At 37.2% G+C, this 19,904-nt stretch overlaps 1 protein-coding gene across 1 annotated transcript in view; it reads right to left on the reverse strand.

The window, feature by feature from the left end:
* The window catches only part of grik3 (glutamate ionotropic receptor kainate type subunit 3), a 94,640-nt gene that overhangs the window by 21,689 nt on the left and 53,047 nt on the right, over nucleotides 1-19,904 (reverse strand). Inside the window, exons 2-9 of the mRNA XM_085365373.1 lie at nucleotides 14,428-14,601; nucleotides 13,983-14,240; nucleotides 13,711-13,892; nucleotides 10,789-10,842; nucleotides 8,103-8,273; nucleotides 7,374-7,517; nucleotides 3,092-3,199; nucleotides 978-1,091 (exon numbers count right to left, since the gene is read on the reverse strand). Of these exons, the coding sequence (XP_085221499.1) occupies nucleotides 978-1,091; nucleotides 3,092-3,199; nucleotides 7,374-7,517; nucleotides 8,103-8,273; nucleotides 10,789-10,842; nucleotides 13,711-13,892; nucleotides 13,983-14,240; nucleotides 14,428-14,601 (1,205 nt within the window). The remainder of the gene's footprint in view (nucleotides 1-977; nucleotides 1,092-3,091; nucleotides 3,200-7,373; nucleotides 7,518-8,102; nucleotides 8,274-10,788; nucleotides 10,843-13,710; nucleotides 13,893-13,982; nucleotides 14,241-14,427; nucleotides 14,602-19,904) is intronic.

The following is a 19,904-nucleotide window of genomic DNA, read 5'->3' on the forward strand; positions in this document are numbered from 1 at the left end:
AGACGTGAGATTGATATTAAAGCTGGAGCTCTCTTCGGCAATTTGAAAATAGTCAGTTTTATGATCTTAAACAAATGATATCCAAAGAAAAAGCAAATTAAGGAAAATGTTGGAAAATGTTAGAAATACTCTTTAAGAAGAAAATGAAGTGCAGATAAAAAATCCAAAATCTACACCACTCTCACAGAAATGAGTCTGTAACTACTAGTGCTAGTATATTTTAGTATAGCACTAAAATCCTTGTTTCATGTCTCCTGTATAAGACAGTATTAACATAGATGCCACCTGATAGGCATTAATTATATCCCACCTTGACCTCACTTCTCATAATTATAGCTTTGTAGTCCAATATAGGCTTAATAACAGTGTTTATCATTGTAGCTTGTGTAGCTGTCCCAAAGGGGTGTACAGGCGAACATCTGGGCAAGCACCTTCCTGATAGCTATACAAAGACCCCAACAGCCAGTGACAGTGTTAAGTACATACCACTGGGAATCTACAATACTGTACAAATGAAGGTAATGTGGATCTGGCGGAGGGCTTGCCAAGTTCTTTCTATCTGAACATGTAATTAATGCATTCTCAGGAATAGTTTATTGTAGCACTGACTCTTTTGTTTCCTTTTTTTTCTTTGCCCCAGGGCTTCTCAAAACTGACAGGTCTGTGTTGTGTAGTTGCTTTTGCTATAAAAAAAAATATCTACTATCATATCTATGATTTGTGTCAGTATTTGTGTTATTTTTAGAATTGTCAGTACAACATATTACTGTATCTAGCAGCCACTTCTCTTCCTTATAGTGCAGTATATTCAGTATAAAGCACGCCTGAAGAATTCTAGTCTGCAGTGAACCAAACAGAATGAAAAGAAGTAAATATATGGCAAGGCTTGGATTGCAATGTGTTATCTATAAGACGGACAACTGGGAAGGTATGAAGGGTATGGCATATTTTACGCCAGGCTAACACAGGTGACCTACCAGGATGGTGGTGATGACAAGGGAGCGGTTAGCCAGAGAATCCGTGATGTTCATCCCTTTTCGCTTCGGCACTTCTGTGATGTTAAGACCTCCAGACGCACTCCACTTCCCCACCTGTGCAAAAGGAAAAGTGTGTAGCTAAGTGTTCTTTTTCTGTTGATCAGCAATGACCTTAGCAGACTCTGCCGGCAACCATCTCCCACATTAGTGCCAGGCTGAACACATCTCTGGCAGCATTAGATGATTGGCTGAGTCACCTTTTATCAGCAGGCCAGTATATTTTGGGGAGTAGGGGGTTAGTTAAGCATTAAGCATTATGGGTAAATCAAAGAAACTGGAACAATGAACTGCAATGCGATAAGTCAGATAAATCAAATCACATCAAAACATTTTTATATAAATGTAGAATCTATGTAATATGAACATGTGTACAGAAACGACTGTGTATTAAACCAATAGAAATATTGAATATTTCAAATATTACAACAAGCTCACAGTAAATTTAAATGAAGTTGGAGAATGGGGATGCCATTAGGACTGCATTGTGAAAGTAATTTTGCTGTACAGCCTCATATAAGCCAAGAGATTTGAACAAATAAAAGGAGTTATACATGCATGAAGCCCTGAAGCAAAAAAACTCTGCATATTGTAGAGACCCTCTCTGGAACATATCATTAGCACAAATAGTCCTGTGGCTGTCGGTAACAATCTCTGTTTGCAAATCGAGCTCTCCACCAAACCCTCCTCCCATTCTTCCCTCTTTCTCTATTACTAGAGACAGCGCTTTTAATATTCACTGGGATTTGTGCTTGAGGTGGATCCATTTAAAAACTTGCTCCCCACCCCCACCCCAGAAAAAAAGCATGAAAAATGTTTGTTAATGTCCTCCCTGCCTAATCCAGATAAAGGCATATGCTCTAATTTGAAAAGCACATTAGTTACAGCTTGTCACACAACCAAACAGGACTCCAGGAGAGAGATTTAAAAATATCTGAATGCTTTCCGCTTTGCAAAATTCTTTCTAATTGTACCCAATTACAATTAGCTCAATTCATTAAACATGATTAGCAAAAGACTGGATTCAAAAGTTATTTACTCATGCATCCACACGGAGAGCATTACATTTATTTCACCCTCCTGAGCATGCCAGTGTTGAGTGAAAGTGGCAGTCTGAGAACCTGTTCATAATTCCAGCGTGAGCTCAAACTTAGGCTAATATTCAATTACAATGGATTAGTTGAGAAAAAAGTCCACATCTTAATAGGCTCAAACAGTCAAAGCCGATTCCACGGATATACAAGGGGAAAAAAAAAATTCCAGCAATCTGCAGCATGCTGCCGGATCAACCCTAGCATGCATTAGAGTGGGATTTGTCAGATGCACAATGAGAATGCACTAATATGGCATCAAATACTTTTAGGAGATGACTGCGCTTCAACTTAATTGACCACATGCAGGACAAGATGCCAATAAAAGAGGGAAGAAGAATCATTTCAAAGCTGCAGTATTACAAGCTTCATTCTGGAACAGAGGAGTTACAAGCTGAAAAGCCCCTGCTATTATATATTCTTGAGCCTTTAGGGAGTACTTGAAGAAGTCATAATGGGACTTATCCCTATTTGATGTATTCATAATGTATGAAAGCCTTTTAGTAGAGAATAGCTGTTGTAATCCAGAGGCCTTCCAGTATAATAAAATAAGTTCTACAGTAGGAACCTTTTAGTCCCCCACACCCCCTTTTTGTGTGAAACATGTTTATACAGCTCATTAACACCAAACAGCATTTTGGGCATCACCTCAAATTATCATTAAGAGAGGCAGCAATTAACACCCTAATGTGTACCCTAATCCAATTTGCTTTATGATCCACTAACTTATGCTTATGTTGAAACAGCCAATTTGCTTCCTTGTTAGGAGGTAAATGATATTGCCAAGTGTGCGTGTATTCAACATTAAAAAAATCAGAAATATGCATATATATATATATATATATTTTAATGAGCAATTTTATATATTCTTTTGATGAAAATTCTACATTTTATATACTCCTTGCCGTGAAACATTGCTGTATGTTTCACCTCATCTAACAAGGATTTACATTAAACAATAGTTACCTTTTCAAGTCCATCCTCCTTTAGACTGATGATGTCCAGGTCAAAGTCTGTACGTAGACCAGTTGTTTTGTTGAAGGACAGTCGACCCGTCAAACCATCCCAGTGGGACTGAAAGACAAAATATCTACATATTTTACCCAGCATGAGCTCAAACTACCCATGTTTCCAGAATTTAGTGCTACTGCATACCTACTTTCTGACACCTATATACAGTACACATCTACCCATATACCTGTATATAATATTTTGATTGTACCGCTCCTACATGTTTCAAAAACTAGAAGGTGCAAGGTACGTCAACAACAGTAAGAAACAACAAACCGGAGAAAGATGTTTAAGTCCTATCAACAGAACACACTACAACATACTTTGACGTTCACGGAAAGCAAATTCACACCCACGCAGACATGAACCAAAAGTACAAACACAAATCACACAGGCTGCATTTTCTTTTTTAATTACATTTTACATTTCACTGCCTCCAACGCATTTTCCCTTCAGACTATGGAGTTAATTAACAACCGTCTCCCTTTGCTTGATTCCCCATGAGGGGAAAAACATACAACTGCCCCCTATTATGATTCCCTGATACCTGCCACCTCCACAGACGTGTGCACAGGCAAATACATGCAGGCCCGTACTAAATACACGAACATACCTCAGACCATTGCAGCAATCATAAAAAACTCAGGAAGTAACTCTACTCATTTTATTTTTGTCTCTTTTAGTTTTATGGTTGCGATTGCACCCCAGTGTGTACACCACAGCATTGTAAGGTTTTTTTTAAAGGGTCTTTGTACATGGTAATGAATCTTTACATATCATAAACACTTTTCTGATGTTTAAAATCTAAACTGTGACAACACTACAGGCTATAGCTGTCCAACCACCATGTAGCTTGCCAGAACATGAGAATATTGAGGCTTCAAGGAAAAATTTGTGGCACTCTGCTTTTCCAAACACTGTCATACCTCATTCCCACTGGCCTATTGCCATATAGGTGGGTGGTATGTTCAAGCAGCTCTAATTCAGAGAGTGACATAAATGCGTCAGCCATATCACATCGAAAGGGCGAAGTCGACCTTCAGAATATGTCACACTCCTGTCTTGAAGTAAGCGTAAATTAGGCCTGAGTTTAAGCTTTCATAACCTAAGACTTACGATGTTTGCATAAGAACAATCATGTAATAATATTGAATTTACTTTAATCCTTTCAAGATGGCTAACACTGGCATTTTTTTAAACTAAATACTGCAGACACACACAGACACCAGACGTTTGTAAGATATAGGGTGTGCAGACTTTGCAGGCAAAGAGAATTGTGTCTATTACTGCATCTCAAACAGCAGCGGGATTTTATAGCTCCTGTTCCAGTTGGCAACGTGTAGCCAAAAACTAACAGAATATATATCACATTTCAGTGCATAGTATATGTAGTAAATTCCTAGTGTTGTTAAATGATTAAAAACAGCAACATTGTGAGTAAAAGGTAATAATACAGTACTGTTAATCAATAAAAAACTTTTAATTAATTAATTAAAAAACTTTAATTAAAACTAATTAGCTTTAATTAAAACTGCTTAATATACAGTTACACCGTTTTATGTATGTTTCACTCATCAGTTTACCCATCTTCACCCGTCTTCCTTTGTTCTATGAATCAAATGATCCAATTTCTAATTACAGAGTCGTCTAAAATGAAATGAACTGAACTCAGATATCTGTGAAAATAAAATACTGCAAATACAGTCTTAGTGTGCTTTATAATTTCAGGTCTCTTCAAGTGTACTGCTGGGAAGTCCAAGACACATAAGCACATGCACTGCTATCCCTGCCACTAAGAAAAAGGCATCTCCAGGCAACTCAAAAATCATACCACCTTATATTTTCACTTGAAACAAAAAAAAGTGTTTCCTGTTCAGCAAAGTCAGATGATGATTTGGCTATAACACTGTATTTGAATGCTTACTGGGAGTCTACTACCATTTATAGAAAGACCAGACCAGAATTTGTTCTTTCAAGTATGCCATCTGTTGGTGAAGCAAAGTCTTGGAGGAGCTACAAGTCGTGGCCATTTAAAACCTCCCACACACCCCCACTTTCTTTCTGAAAGCAATGCATTAGGGCAAAGAAAGGTTATACTTATTTTCCTTTGGAGCCCCAATTCCACTTGTGCTTATCACTGAACAAGGCTGCAAGCCAGATGATGTTTTCTCTGCACTTAATTTTCCTGGTAATCTAGACTAGAAAGGGAGTGGCAACTGATACTCTGTATTTGGGGTTGTCCTGCCCAACAAATGGACCACACAAGGATCTATAGACACGTCTACTCTTCCCTCTCTTTGCAGCTTGGTTGCAGATACAGATCAGTGGACATACATTAATGAGAGAGACTGTTTACTCGTTGCTCCCTTGCTGCTTTTATTAAAGGCAAAGTGGAGTAAGTGAAACAGCATGACACAGGGAACATGTTTTTTTTTTGTTTTTTGGGGGGGAACACGTGAAGGTGACCATCCACAATGACAGCTCTATTGTGATTTTGTCCTACCTATTTTCAGCGTTGGGTTTAACAAATTTCAAAGAAACATAATGTACGTCCTCATTTTATGTCGCTGTGTAGGACTGTAACTTGAGGATTATATCATTAACTGGCAGTTATGTTCATTTCAAGTCAGTATACAGAGTAATATGACTGTAATATAACGAGTAGTGTATTGAATTACTTTCTCTGAGGAGTAATTAAGTAGCATACTGCATTTTTTTTAGGAAAAGTAATTACGTAACAGTAGGGCTGTGCGATATGACCAAAATCTCATATCCCGATATAAGAATTCTATTGTCCTATAACGTTATAAATCACACAGATGTAACATTTTCTGTAAATTCTGCGAATCTCGGGCAGCTCGTCTTGCGTGAAGTGTTTCCAGCTGCGCGTCATGTAGCTGGAGTCCAGTGTTTTAACAGATGCATGAAACTATACATTTTTAGACATAAGTTGTAACGGCCGCCGTTTTCTTTGTGAGTATTCATTACACGGCGTGCTGCGGGGAAAAGCCTGTTCTAACGTTTGAGTCTAAAGTTTATTTTTTAGCACCTGGTGGCTCTTTTTATTCTCATCCGTAAATAATCTGCTCTTTCACGTGATTCAGTTTATTTTGAAAAGTCTCAACAGGATCTTGAGCTTTATTGTGAAAGGTTTATGTGGAACATAAACAAGCGGACACGCGGTGCTGTTACCATCGTTGTTGCTAACCACAATGCATAAAACAGGCGCTTTTCCGTCCGTAGTGTGGTTATATTAAATATAAGAGAAAGAGAGAACTTTAAGAAATTAATATAGCCACTACAGTGACCATCAAAACGATGAAAAAATATTGTCGTAAACAGTTTATTTTGCAACACCACGAAACAAACGATAGCGTAAAATGAAACGATAGACGTTTTTATATCGTCATCTGATATATATCGTTATATCGAACAGCCCTACGTAACAGAATACTTTTCTTGTATAAAAGAGTGAATGGGTATCAGGTCAGTTATTATAATGTACATAGAAAATTTCCTCTCCGTTATCATAGTGGTGTTTGAGATTCCTACAAGAAAAGTGACCAAAGCTGACCACAGGACTAGTCACAAACTGGTCACAAATATTGACCATATATCAAACACCACCAACACATCCATTTTGCCAAATAACCAAAAAAGGCTTCCCACAGTTGTAGAATCTTCTTTAGAAAGTAAAGCCTGTGTACAGTCATTCAAATTTGCTTTAACTGGAGTTATTTTCTTAAGTGAGAAAAATGTAACTTGACATTTTCAACTCTTCCCCACCACACACGACCACACCCGTGAAAAACACTGATACAAATGATTCTGTTGTTTGTACAAATGAAGATACAAATAGTAGCATCTCTGCACACCCTTAATCTCTCACTTTGCACAGACTTGTCTTTGAATTCTGAGGCACTGTCAGGGCCTCATGTTAGATGAAATAAGAGACGATTACACAAGTTGTGTTTTCAAAAGGTTACAGTACATGCTTTCTGGAAAATAGGTTATGAATACAGGGAATTTATAAAGCTGACAACAATGCTGCTTTGATGTGTCTATCAAGTCTTGGTTCACTTTGTATGTGGATAAGATTGATTTTGCTGGGTAAATATCCAAGTCCCACACGACTACATGGCTCTCACTCTGCTCACCGTAGTCCTTTTCACCACTCAGTCACTATGTTTCTATATAAACACTTATATCAAATATCAACAGGCCAATGCCCCATCACCTCTTTGATGAAACTCATGAAGCGGCCTCCAAATCTCCAGGGTTTGTGGCGGTGGCACTGCAGTGAGTTTACGGTCATCTGAGGAGCGTGCTGGTATGAGACGGAAACAATGTGGACTGCATCATAGGTCAGAGCTGCATCTGTCTGGAATAAGGGGTGAACATTGTTTCAGCTAAAGACTCTACAAAGACATAAACAGTTGAGTCACCGTTAGTCTTACTACTAATTATTATTATTTTCACATCAATTATACACTAACTAATAATTCAACCTTGATTTGCTTGCCTTATTTATACTACTGATGAGAACAGTAAAAAATAAACATGGTCTCCGTTTCCTTTATGTGTGTGTGTGGCTGGTGCACTCACGCTGTAAGCATCCTGCTCCACTCTACCCCAAAAGAGCTTTATTAAGATTACATCTCTATTGTTTTCCTAAAAATATACTATGTATCAAGGTACAATGTCCCAATAACTAAACTGAACAAGAGTGATGAATACATCTCAAAGGATAATTGGTTCTTATTATATACACATAATTTTGGATAGCCATGTGTAAGATGAACTTCTTTGTCTTTTTTTCAGTCATTGCTGAAGCCTAGCAGTAAAGCACAAGACCAAAATAAAGAGCTTACTGCAGAGATAATTCCTGAGGTAAAGAGTAATTTCGTACCAAACCACACAAGATTAAAGATTTTTAAGACTGACTTCAAAAGTATATACCACATACCGTCATGATGCCCTCCAGCAGGCCTGAATCGGGTTTAGGTGGTATCTGCTTTTCCATTGACCATTTCTCTGTAATGGAAGCAACTTGAGGGTTTTCCACATTGAGGATGCGGAAACCAGTCATGTTGACGCCACAGAAGCGATAGGGCTCAAGGTCGATGGCCATCAGGTCCTTTTGAGGGACAGAAGTAATGAAGAGTGGATTCTTAATTAGTACCACTGAGCGTCTTTAAGTATTTATTCAATCCCACACATAAAGATAATGTCACAGCAGCTGATTAAAGCGATAACTTTATTAAGGTGAAATAAAGTAGGATTTAAGTATGGCATGGAAAGTGGTATTTGTATCATAAGGCAAACCTCAAAAGACCTAAATAGCTTTTGTTGCTGGATAATCCTTTTAAAGCCAGCCTGTTAACTGTTTTTGTTTGTTTGTTTTGTTGCTTTAGTTCCTACAAAATGATGAACCAAGTGCACAAGCTAAAAGCTCAGGATGTATTTTGCTTTTTTATGTGAATAGATCTCTATAGGTACTTTTGTAATTTGGCAAGACTCTAATTATTGCTTGTGGCTCAGAAAGAATTAAAGAACAAGGAAAGGAAAAAAAATGAATATTAATAATTCAACACTTGCATTCCCTTGGTACCTTATAAGCAAAAAGCAATTCAATTTGAGCCACTGCAATTTCTGGGGAAGCCATTGTAGCTGAAGTGTGAAGTCACATGTTGACACATGTCGTGTCAGAATGGGCCAGGGGGCTTGGAAAAGACATTTGGATGAACATAGATATTTCATTAGCACCCTGTGGGGTTAGTGCTGGGAGAACAAGAGCGTGTAAGACACTTACTAAAGAACGGTCGTTGCTCTGAATCACTGAAATATTTCTCATCTTTTTCCCCCCTTCCCACTAGAAAGCAGTACAGCAATAAAGTACAGCAGATCAGGTTTAAGGTTTTTTAGCTTTGAATCTATGTATCCAAAAATACTGGGATAGAAAATTTAGTATAATACGTCTTTATTTTTAACAATGACAACAAACGCTGAGATTTTATTGTTGCCCTCATTTTGATTTTGCTACAAGCACACAATGCAATGATTTACACATCACTGCATTTTTGGAAAAGGGGTTGCTTTAGCCCCTTTGCAATGCCAGAAAAGCAATCTGTTACAAGTCTGAATTTTGCACTGCTGCCTTCCACGCACACATATGCTATGCAAACTTTGTGTAACCGTACAATTATCTCTTTACCAGAAAACCCCAATGTATATCTATATACACACAGAAGTGTTGTACAGGTACCAAACATAACAAAGTTCTTGTCTTTAGGTTCTCAGAGATAGCTATGGCAATGCGGGAGCTATGACAGACTCATTTCAAAGGACAAGGAAGTTATTACCCGATACCACTCTGCTGTTACCTTTTCATGCTCTAATAAGTCGGCATTTCCCTCACCTCAGAAGATAAAACACAGACATCAGTGAATTCCATCGAGAGGAAATTGTATTGCCATGTACACCATGCAAGTATTCATCATTTTGGATCAAATCAAGCCGCGAGGTATAATCTTCTTAATGGGGTGTCTGTCAATATGACAGTATATTGCAGCTTTAGATAGATATCGCACTCTGATTCTATAAAGATATAGTGCCTTTATGTGAAAAATATTGTTGATGCAAAAAATCATATCAAATAAAAGTTTTTCAGTTAATCCTCAAGTAAATATCTTGCTAGAGAACAAGCCAGGAAACTGCTGCACTTACACACACAGACTAGTGCACCGGCGATGAAAAGACATTTTGCATTCCCTATTAAACCAACCAGTTTGCTATACAAACATGGCACATAGCAGAACAATGTCATTGACACGCTATTGAGCATGAAAGGTGACACACATCACGCCTGGACCGCTATGTCATATTGCATTATCACAACAGACTGGTCAAGTCCGGAGAGACGGAGTGCACAAGGGAGGCAGAAACAAAGACAATAACAGGGAATGAAAGGAACAACACCGAACACGCTGGTATTCATTCTCATTCAGTCACCAGATAGTCAGGGTTGCAGTAGGGAGCAGCAATGGTACCCTGCTGGGTCTGCTAGTATTAGTCAGATGAGATCATTTCATCAGAGCGGGAGCTAAAAATACTCATGATGGGAGGGAAACGGTTACATACTCAAAAGCTGTTAAACATATCTAAATGATCAACCTAAATTCTTTCAGTCAGTCATTCATTGTTTCTTCGTGCAGCGATTTCTTTTGTTTCTTGAGTGCCTGAATATAAATGATATAGACTATCACCTGGCTGCTTGACTGCATAAACTGCAAGTACATAAGAGGATATATATGTGTGTGTGTTTAATATATACAATGATTGTACCAACTTGAAAGTCACATTCAGCTTTAAATCTCAATCTGCTGGGTTTGGTTTTTTTTTTGTTTGTTTGTCTTTTTTTGTTTTCCTTTTTTTCCTCCCCATGCTGCTACCTCAAAGACTTCTGTTGACTTTACTATAAAGCGAAGTGTTTACTACAGCAAACAGAAGACTCCATTATGCCTTCGGCTTGTCAAACAAAATTGATGTTATGGACTGGATCCAAACTCCATTGGCAATTAGCCACTATTCATCAAAAACTCAAGTGGTGGGAAGATGAGAACATATTTGCATTAACAAGCATGGTACATTACCAGAGTGGTGAAGATATAGTGGTAATACTCTGTCATCATCCCCATGGTCTGGGCCTGAAAGGATATGAAGACAGAAGATGGGAAAGAAAGGTGTGAATGAGTAGAGACGGGACAGAGAAGACTGTAATTGTGTCGTGTCAGGGCATTTTAGAATCAACGGCATTGTCAGAGTAAACAATGCTAAAGGAATGCAGGAAAAGACAGAGGTTTTAACGAGCATGTTGACCAACATGCTGTTAATTTTGCGGGTGAGATTCTGCTGCCGTTTGCTGGGATTTCTGCACCATATGTGGTCCACAGAATTATAGAATGGCTTGATGCTTTTCTATGCATTTAAATGGTTTGGAATGCCTCGAGGCATGTGACGTTATCCCAGCAGACAAGAGAGCTTTCAATCAAAAGAGCTCGGTAATCTTTGCCTCATATCTGAACACTCCATCATTGCCACTTGTTTCACTCCATCTACATTCAAAGGCACTACATTCCCATGGTGGCTGTGTTTTCCATTTAATTGTACCATCTGTTGTTTAAAAAAAAAAAAAAAAAACAGCCAAGGTTATGTAAATAAGACGTTATGCTCATGTGGTAGCAAATTTATTTCTGCATCTATAGACAGCTAAACACATGACATTGAAATTTTATTTTATTTTTTATAGTATAAGAAGGAGTTTTCATTAATAACTGTAATTTTCCCGATGCTGCGTAACCCTGTCAGCCTTCTATTTTACTCTTTATTTTGGTAATCTTCTATTATATATGCCTGCCCAGTCTGACGAGTGTGACGACAGGACAACCTGTAAATCTGAGAATGCTGCAAGAAAGACAGGACTGAGTGTTTTGTTATGACAAAAGAAATGATTCCAATAAAGCATGTCAGAGTGTAAAGCTTAGTAAAATTCAGTCGCATCATCCAGATTGCAGTGATGAATAGCCTGATGCAAGTCTCATTACAAATGAATTCAATGCTTTTCATTTTTACTCATTATCTTAGTCTGGAGCAACCTTTTTGTAAATGTATAAATGGACCAGTCTGCCTTAATAGTAGCTGATAAATACAGTGAATGCTGCCAGCTAATCAAAGCACAGATGGTATCCATTCAAAATTTTGCATTTCAAGTCTTAAGTGACAATCACACCGCATTCTATTTAAAAATTGTTCCATGCATTACAAATAAAGAAGATTTACCAAACTGACAGTATGCACAGCTGACTTTATCGAAGGTAAAATGGTTAGCCAGTCAGTCAACATATGAAAGAGGGAAAAAAAAGATCAGCTGATCATTTTAGTAATTTCTCAAGTAAAAATGTCTTAAATTATATCTCATCAGTGTTTTCTTTGTTCTCTTTGATGTGACAAGCAATTTGAATATATCACTAATGTCTCGAGACACTTACGATGAGCAATTATTTGCTATTTTCTGATATTTTAAAGGCCCAACTATTAATTAAAGAAAAAAATATCAGACATGTAATTGATACTGAACATAATGCTTGGATGAATACCTGGGATTGACAGTTAATATGATGCACTTGTGTCTAATGCACTTTTCGTAAAGTAAATTCTCACAAAAAATTTATTGTAGAATGTATCACAGCAAAGTACAATAACGTTTTATATGTAAGGTCACAGTACTATACAGTACAGCACACACTTTGACAGATGCACGTTTAAGGAGCTTTTTTAATTGATCCATGGCACATAAAAGGCAGTCAGCAATGAATGTAGTTTGCCCTTATTTCTATGTAAAAGCTTTGGCCGGCCGGCTCAGTCATGGAAGACAACTGTCTGGAGCTTTTTTGCCTTATAGCATTCTCACCACTTCTCTCAAGAGGACACTGGTTTCTTAGCGCGAGATGTGCAGACTGGCCAAGAGCGAATATATGTCACCTTAGATCTCAATAACTGGGGTGGACTGAGTTATTCAAATAACTTTTGAGGAGATGATGCATTTGGCAAAATGTTAACAGAAGCTGACAGCAAACTGAATGAGGGGTGGGGGTGGAAGGATCCACCAGCCTGTTCCTGACATCCAAAGAGCATCAGACCACCTACATATTCTCTGCTCCATGCATCATAGTGACAGCTCTTTGTTGACTGACAATCATTAGAATCAAAACACACTATATACAGTTTTGATAATAAAACTTCTCAGATCGCATTTTTTTTGTCTGAGTAGTTAAAAGTTTAGCAAACAGAATAAGAATGTGGATGTGGATTTTGTTCTTTTTTCCTTGTGGAATTCACAGTGTCGTATTAGTTTGCAAATATTTAATGGGCAAAACCAAAATTCGGAGACACTGACAGTCTCCGCTCATGATTACAAGAAAATCATTCCAAATGTCCTCCAAATGAAACGAATATCCAAGTTTTCTCAATTTCACCTATTTTACGCTGGTGCAGGCCGAGTCAGTTCTGCCTTGGTGCCTATTGAGAACCAGCTCACCTTCAACAGATTTCAGAAGTGAACATTATGTACCTTCATATATCTGAAGTTGGGGTAATTTTTGTAGGAAGGAAATTATTGCAGACAGAATTTGTGGGCTTCATTCGCTGATGAAATTCCTGTAGTCTCTCTCATATCAGCGGTTCCAAATTTTGGACGAGCACTTTAGCAGTGCTGTGTCCATTTTGTGCTTCCCTTTTGGAACCAGCACCAGCGATCTGGGCACAAGAATCACACTGATGTAAAAAAGAAATAATGTAATTGCGGAAATCCCCATACTCCCTAGCAGCTTGCTGCTGTCTTATTTTTAGTGGTGCATTTTCTGTTACTGTTCTTCAATCCCGGTCCCATGTGTAATCCTCTGTAACTTAAATCAAAACCAATCTGATGGGAATTAATATATTGAACAGGACCACATCCTTTCATTTCTCTACCCATTCCGAGATCTGACAGTAGGACCATTTATAAATACACTAACCTGTTTGAGAATCTGTGCTGCCATGTGGTGGCTGCAGTCAAAGATGATCCGGAACTCCCGACTTCTCTTCATTTCTTTGAGAAGAGGCCTTGTATCCTGCGTGTCGAGAGGAAGCTGGCGGATCTTTAGTCGGATGTTATACCTAGACGGGGCCATTATCAGCTCCTGTAGTCTTATAAGACCTTATCAGACAAGAAACAGTACAAAAATGATCATATAACATATACCCCAAGTAACTGAAGTAACATGTTATAATATACCAGTCTGTTTACCTGTGCTATCATCATATACAACTGTAGCTGTTTTCCATTTGAGAAACTGCACCAGGTCCAGGATAGCATAGCTTAAAGATGAGTAATCTGGGTATAAATTGGCATAAAAGGTGTCTCTGTTGTCCATAGGGTGATGTTTCCACCGCACTTGGATATGCGGCACTTCCAGTGCATTGCAGATGGACTGCACGGCATTCGATGATGAACTATGTGAGGGCCCAAATATTGCAACTACGCCTAAAGACAGCTGGTCACAAGCTGAAGAGGAGAAAGGGACAAGAGCTTGAGAAGAACCTCACTTATGTCCTGTCACAGCAGAATTTGGGAATTCGCAAATCAAAAACACAGATTAATATGAAGTTAATGACAGTGTGACAAACCAGATTCCTGCCTTCATCCACACTGTGGTCACAATCCTTGAATAAATGTGAGACAAGTTACTCACCTTTTCTTGATGCCTCAAAGCTGTCATAGATATTAATCCTCTGTATGTCATAAGTTAATGTTGTGTTTGGTAACAAAGTCCTGTTTCTGTTTATGTTATTGACTGCAAATTTAAAGGCAAGTTCCTCCGCACTGACGAGCGAAACAGGTCCGTCTGTTTGTTCGAAAATTCCACCTGAAAAACAAAAAAGGAGAGACGGGTAAGCACCACAACAACTGGTCTGAAATCTAATCAAAAAACAACAGCAGGAAGACAGACACAAATTAAGGTAGGACTAAATGGAGAAAATATTAGGACGCATACTGATGGGAGAAGTGCACATTATGTGAGATATAAAATTTTGTTCAGCAAACATGGAGCAACTCTCTCCATTTTTAGGAAATGCGCAAAAAACCCAATATCTGTTTGAAGTCCAAAGCCATAATGGATTTAAGGTGTGTGTGTGTGTTTGGCTGTTTCATCAGGGCAGCAGAATATCTCAGGCTCTTGTCTCTCCATTAAGATATCCTTTTATTTCGCCCGAATACCACATTGTTGGTGCAGATAACTGGACTTGGGCACTCTTCTTTTACATACAATTCAAAGGAAAGCATTTTTCCCATTTTCAGATGGCCAGGACCACTGCTCTAAAGTTGCAAACATGTCTGTATGAACATCAAAGTCCAGTATTGCTTTAGACGGTGGTGTATCAGACAGGTAATCCTGTACTACATCCACTACATTATGTATTTTTTGTTTATTTTGGAATACCTTTTTTCTTGATATGATTGATAGAATCAGGATGGATTTTTGGTGTCAAAACATGTTAAAAAAGAAAAAAAAAATGTAATCATTCAATTAAAAATTAATACCAGTCCCCTGAAAACTGGTTGTAAATGTAGAAAGAGCTCCTGCCTTTAGTAACATGCATTATCAACCAATGGGTTTTATTTTGTATTCTGTTAAGTGGCAGAAGTAAAGATAAATGTTTCTTTAATGTTCACCTTTGAAATTAAAGGAGTAGAAAAGTGGGAGTTGTTCAGAACTTAATTATGTTTTGCATTCATCACCTGCACAAATCACAGTTTGCTACGTAAAATTATACACCCAATGTAAATTTACTCTCATGCACTGTAAACTGTGCAATGTTTTTCCCAGCAAAAAAGTGGATCTGGAGATATGGGCAATTAAGGTATTCTAAGATCTTTGATGCTGGCAGAGGGGGAACGATATCCTAGCTTTGAAGGAGAGCAGGCTATGGCAGCCTAGATGTACATGATAGACTGAAGCTGAAATCCCTCTTTCATCCACCTTTTCACTACTCCTTGTATAATACACAATTAGAAATAACAAAAAAGCTGGTGCTGGAGTCTTTCTGTTGTAAACTCATTTTATTAAGTTAATATTTGTGTTTTGCGTTCCATTAACTGGGATTCATTAAAACATTATTTCAACACCCCTCCAAGCTGACGCATGCCGTATCTAATGTTAAATAGTTTAAGCGTTTCAATTTATATGTAATTGGTACAGTAACAAACATGAACTGTCAAATGTAAGACAGCAAAGTCCCTTCGTGTCTCGGCTACAGCCTTAAAGAAGACAGTTTAGACAGCTTCTTCAAAGATGCCTGCAGGAACATCAGCTTATGGAGACAATGGCTCCTCCACCTCCACTCTCATCATATTATCCATTTCAGTAACAAAGCGAAAAGTCTCTGCCATCTTCTGTCAATTCTGGAACAAAAAAAATGCTCACCACCATCAAAAGTTACAAATGTCAGTGCTTAAGTTTAACTTTATGCCCATTATTTCAGATATACAGACAACCTTTCAAAACCAGGTCTTTTTTTGCTTTTTTTAAACACCGGGATCACACACGTCTAAACACCAATAGAGGATGCCTTTAAAGTATTTTCTGCTGCATATTAATAGGGTGTATGAGTCAAGGCTCAGGCTCATATTGATATCAGTTAATAATCACTCCCAGTCTATGTTAACGCTCCAATTCAATCAGGAAATGATAGGAGGAACAACAAATTGCTTTGTGTTAGTGTGATGCCGCAGAGCATTTGAAAGTGCCTAATTATTTTCCTCCTATTCTTTTATTGTACTTTTATACATCTCTATTTCATGCTTGTATTAAAATAATATACCTTAGTGGATTTCTTTAAGCTGCTGGATTTGTCCGTGCTAATGTCAAACCCCTTAAGATATCCAGTTAATAAGGGACTATTAACCAGTGTTGAAGATACGAAGTCTGACAATAGTAAACAGATTTTGTGAATAGTTAAATTCCAGTTTACAGATTCAAAAACACAATGATTAGCATTCAGTACGAGGGCTGAACAGTGAAATACTTTTACCAATAAATACGTTATTCAATTCACATACATTACAACATTCACAACATGACATTAATATTAATATTTATTTACAGTGCACTGAACAAATAAATACAACAAAGTTTAAAATTGGCCACCTAGGGCTGTCATGATCTCTGATTTGCACTTAAAATTCATATCATAATTATAGCTTTTTTAAAATTTTTACATTTTATTTTATTTTTTTCAAATTCTTACTGACTGAGTCCCCCATGCTACCAGTCAAAAGTCTGGAAACACCTTCTTATTTAATGTTTTTTATTTAAAATATAAAATAAAAGACACATTTAGAGTTATTTATCAATTTTTTCTTTGCTACATAATTTCATATATCTTGCATCATATATTTGATTTCCACAGTGCGTATCTACAATATAGAAAGTAGTAAAAATAGAGAAAAATCATTAAATAAGAAGAAGATTTTGAATGGTAGTGTAAATATATATCAGACTGCAGGGACTCAGTCCATCCATAAAATGTAGACACAGTAGCACAGATTAATGAAGCAGCTAGCATATGCTCAGAACACTTGGAATGGAGAGAGCGGGAGACGTAGCAAGAGCAAATAAAAAGAAAATCAGTAATCAAATTAAGAATTAAGTCGTTAACAGTTGCCCATCTCGGGTGCTTCACGCAGCAATGTAACAACAGCCTGACTGCAGCAGAGCAAATGTAGTGTAAGTGGTCCAGTTTAGCGTACTGGCTTTGTTACTGGAACTAATTTTGTTCCAATGTGTAGGAGAAAAATGAATGTTGTTAATAACTTGCATAGACAGGCTGATGGTGCAGAAGAGTAGTTACTGAAAAAAGAGCTGTGATAAACTGCAAACTGAGTCTGCAACCATAACCATAATGACACTGAATGATTTACGATGTTATCATATGCTTTTTTTCCAGTACCAATTATTTCTTTGAAAATCAATTATTCATAGCAATTTTTCATTTTGTATTTTCCAGTTGTCGCCCATACCGGTATTGATTGATTGATTGATTGGTAATTTATTTCAACATGTGAACAATATACAAGTACATTTAGAAAAGAAATGAGAGAAAAAAAATATACTATACAAATTACATACAAAAAAACATTCTGATTAATTTACATGTTGAAAGGGAGTGGGAAGAAGTATACACTTATTTAATCCCACCCCTGTCCCATAAATTATCAGTGAATATTTAGTCAGCTTCCTTACTGATATAATTTGTAATAAAAATAGTGAACAGATTTCTGATATACTATATACTATAATATCACATCATGAATTTTTTGTTTGTTTGTTTTTAAATAGAGACATTCACTTAATTTAAATATTTTCCTTTTCTTTATAGATCGAGAAGATCATATTTTTATAACTCTTTTTGAACAGTTTTATGTTTGGACATTGCTTTAATTCCATATTCAGTTTGTTCCATAGTTTCACTCCTTGAACAGAAACACAAAAGCCTTTTCTTGTAGTACGTACCTTCATTGTTTTGAAGTTACAAAAACCCCTTAAATTATAACTTCCTTCTTTCAAAAAAAACATACTCTGAATATTACCTGGCAGTTCTTTATTTTTTGCTTTGAATAGAATTTGTGCTGTTTGGAATTTCACTATATCGTCAATTTTCAATATTTCAGACTGCAAAAATAGTGAGTTTGTATGTTCCCTATAACCTGCATTGTGGATGATTCGAATTGCTTTCTTTTGAAGAGTAAAAAGTGAATGTAATGTGGTTTTATAGTTATTGCCCCAGACCTCTGCACAATAGCTTAAGTATGGTGAAACCAGTGAACAGTAGAGAATATGAAGTGATGTTCTGTCGAATACCTGTTTTGCCTTGTTTAGTACTGCAATGCTTCGTGATACTTTGGAATGAATATATCTTACGTGAGCTCTCCAGTTAAGTTTTTCATCTATTATTACCCCCAGAAATTTATTTTCACTGACTCTTTCAATATCAACACCATTTATTTGAATCTTTGCATTTGTATTTAAACTACTATTTCCAAATAACATAAGTTTAGATTTATTCAAATTTAATGATAATTTGTTTTTATCAAGCCAGAACTTCACTTTACTTATTTCATTAGTCATATCCTCCAATAAATTCTGCAGATCATCACCAGAGCAAAAAATGTTTGTATCGTCAGCAAAGAGAACCATTTTTAATACTTTGGACACTTTACAGATGTCGTTAATGTACAAGTTGAAGAATTTTGGACCCAAAACTGACCCTTGGGGTACACCACAAGCAATGTCCATACATAAGGAGCAACCACCATTTATTTTCACAAACTGCTTTCTGTCACTTAAATAACTCCGGACCCAATCTAAAACTACCCCTCTGACACCATAACGTTCCAGTTTTCTTATTAATATATCATGATCTATAGTGTCAAATGCCTTTGTCAAGTCTATGAATAACCCAGCCACATATTGCTTTTTGTCTATGGAATTTGTGATGTATTCTATTGAATCTAATAGTGCCGATGATGTTGATCTGCTTGATCTGAATCCGTACTGTATATTGCAACATCGCTGATTTCAGCCAGTGGGCCAAGAATACAAAGCGATACATTTCATTTTACCTCATATCTATCACACAAATGCTGCCTGCCAGCTTGTTTTTACAAGGTATTTTACTAATCCTAGAGAATACCTGGCTGCAGAGAGCTTAGCTTAGAAATGGTACCTGTGACCCACTGATGCCCCTGAAAAGATCCCCAGTGCCTGGATCACACAATTATATAGTTCTGTTACTGTGGCCAGAGCGGCAGTTCTGAAAGCCAAGCTCATCTTACTAGTTATGAGACAAAGTTTCAGTGAGTTGCAAGGGGATGTGATGCATAAACCTACCCGGTAGAATGCGTCACATTAAAATAAATGAATCCTTCCATTTCATGGGGAAATCTCATTAGAGTACATTAAGTAATTGCTGGAGTATATAGTAATTTGACTGTTAAGAAGATAAAATGTGCATTGCTCAGAAGCACTCTAACAAATTTAATAAACAGGGGAAAACCTGCTCCTTGGAAGGAAAATCCAGAAGATAATTTGTTTTGCCCGTTTTCAGAAATCTACCATAACCACAATAACAAGGTTTAATGCACAAGACCTCCCACAACTCCATCAGA

Source organism: Diplotaxodon limnothrissa, linkage group LG11 (genome assembly GCF_057381915.1).
Source record: "Diplotaxodon limnothrissa isolate DT_005_m linkage group LG11, D_limnothrissa_male_GT1.1, whole genome shotgun sequence".
NCBI classification, from domain to species: domain Eukaryota; kingdom Metazoa; phylum Chordata; class Actinopteri; order Cichliformes; family Cichlidae; genus Diplotaxodon; species Diplotaxodon limnothrissa.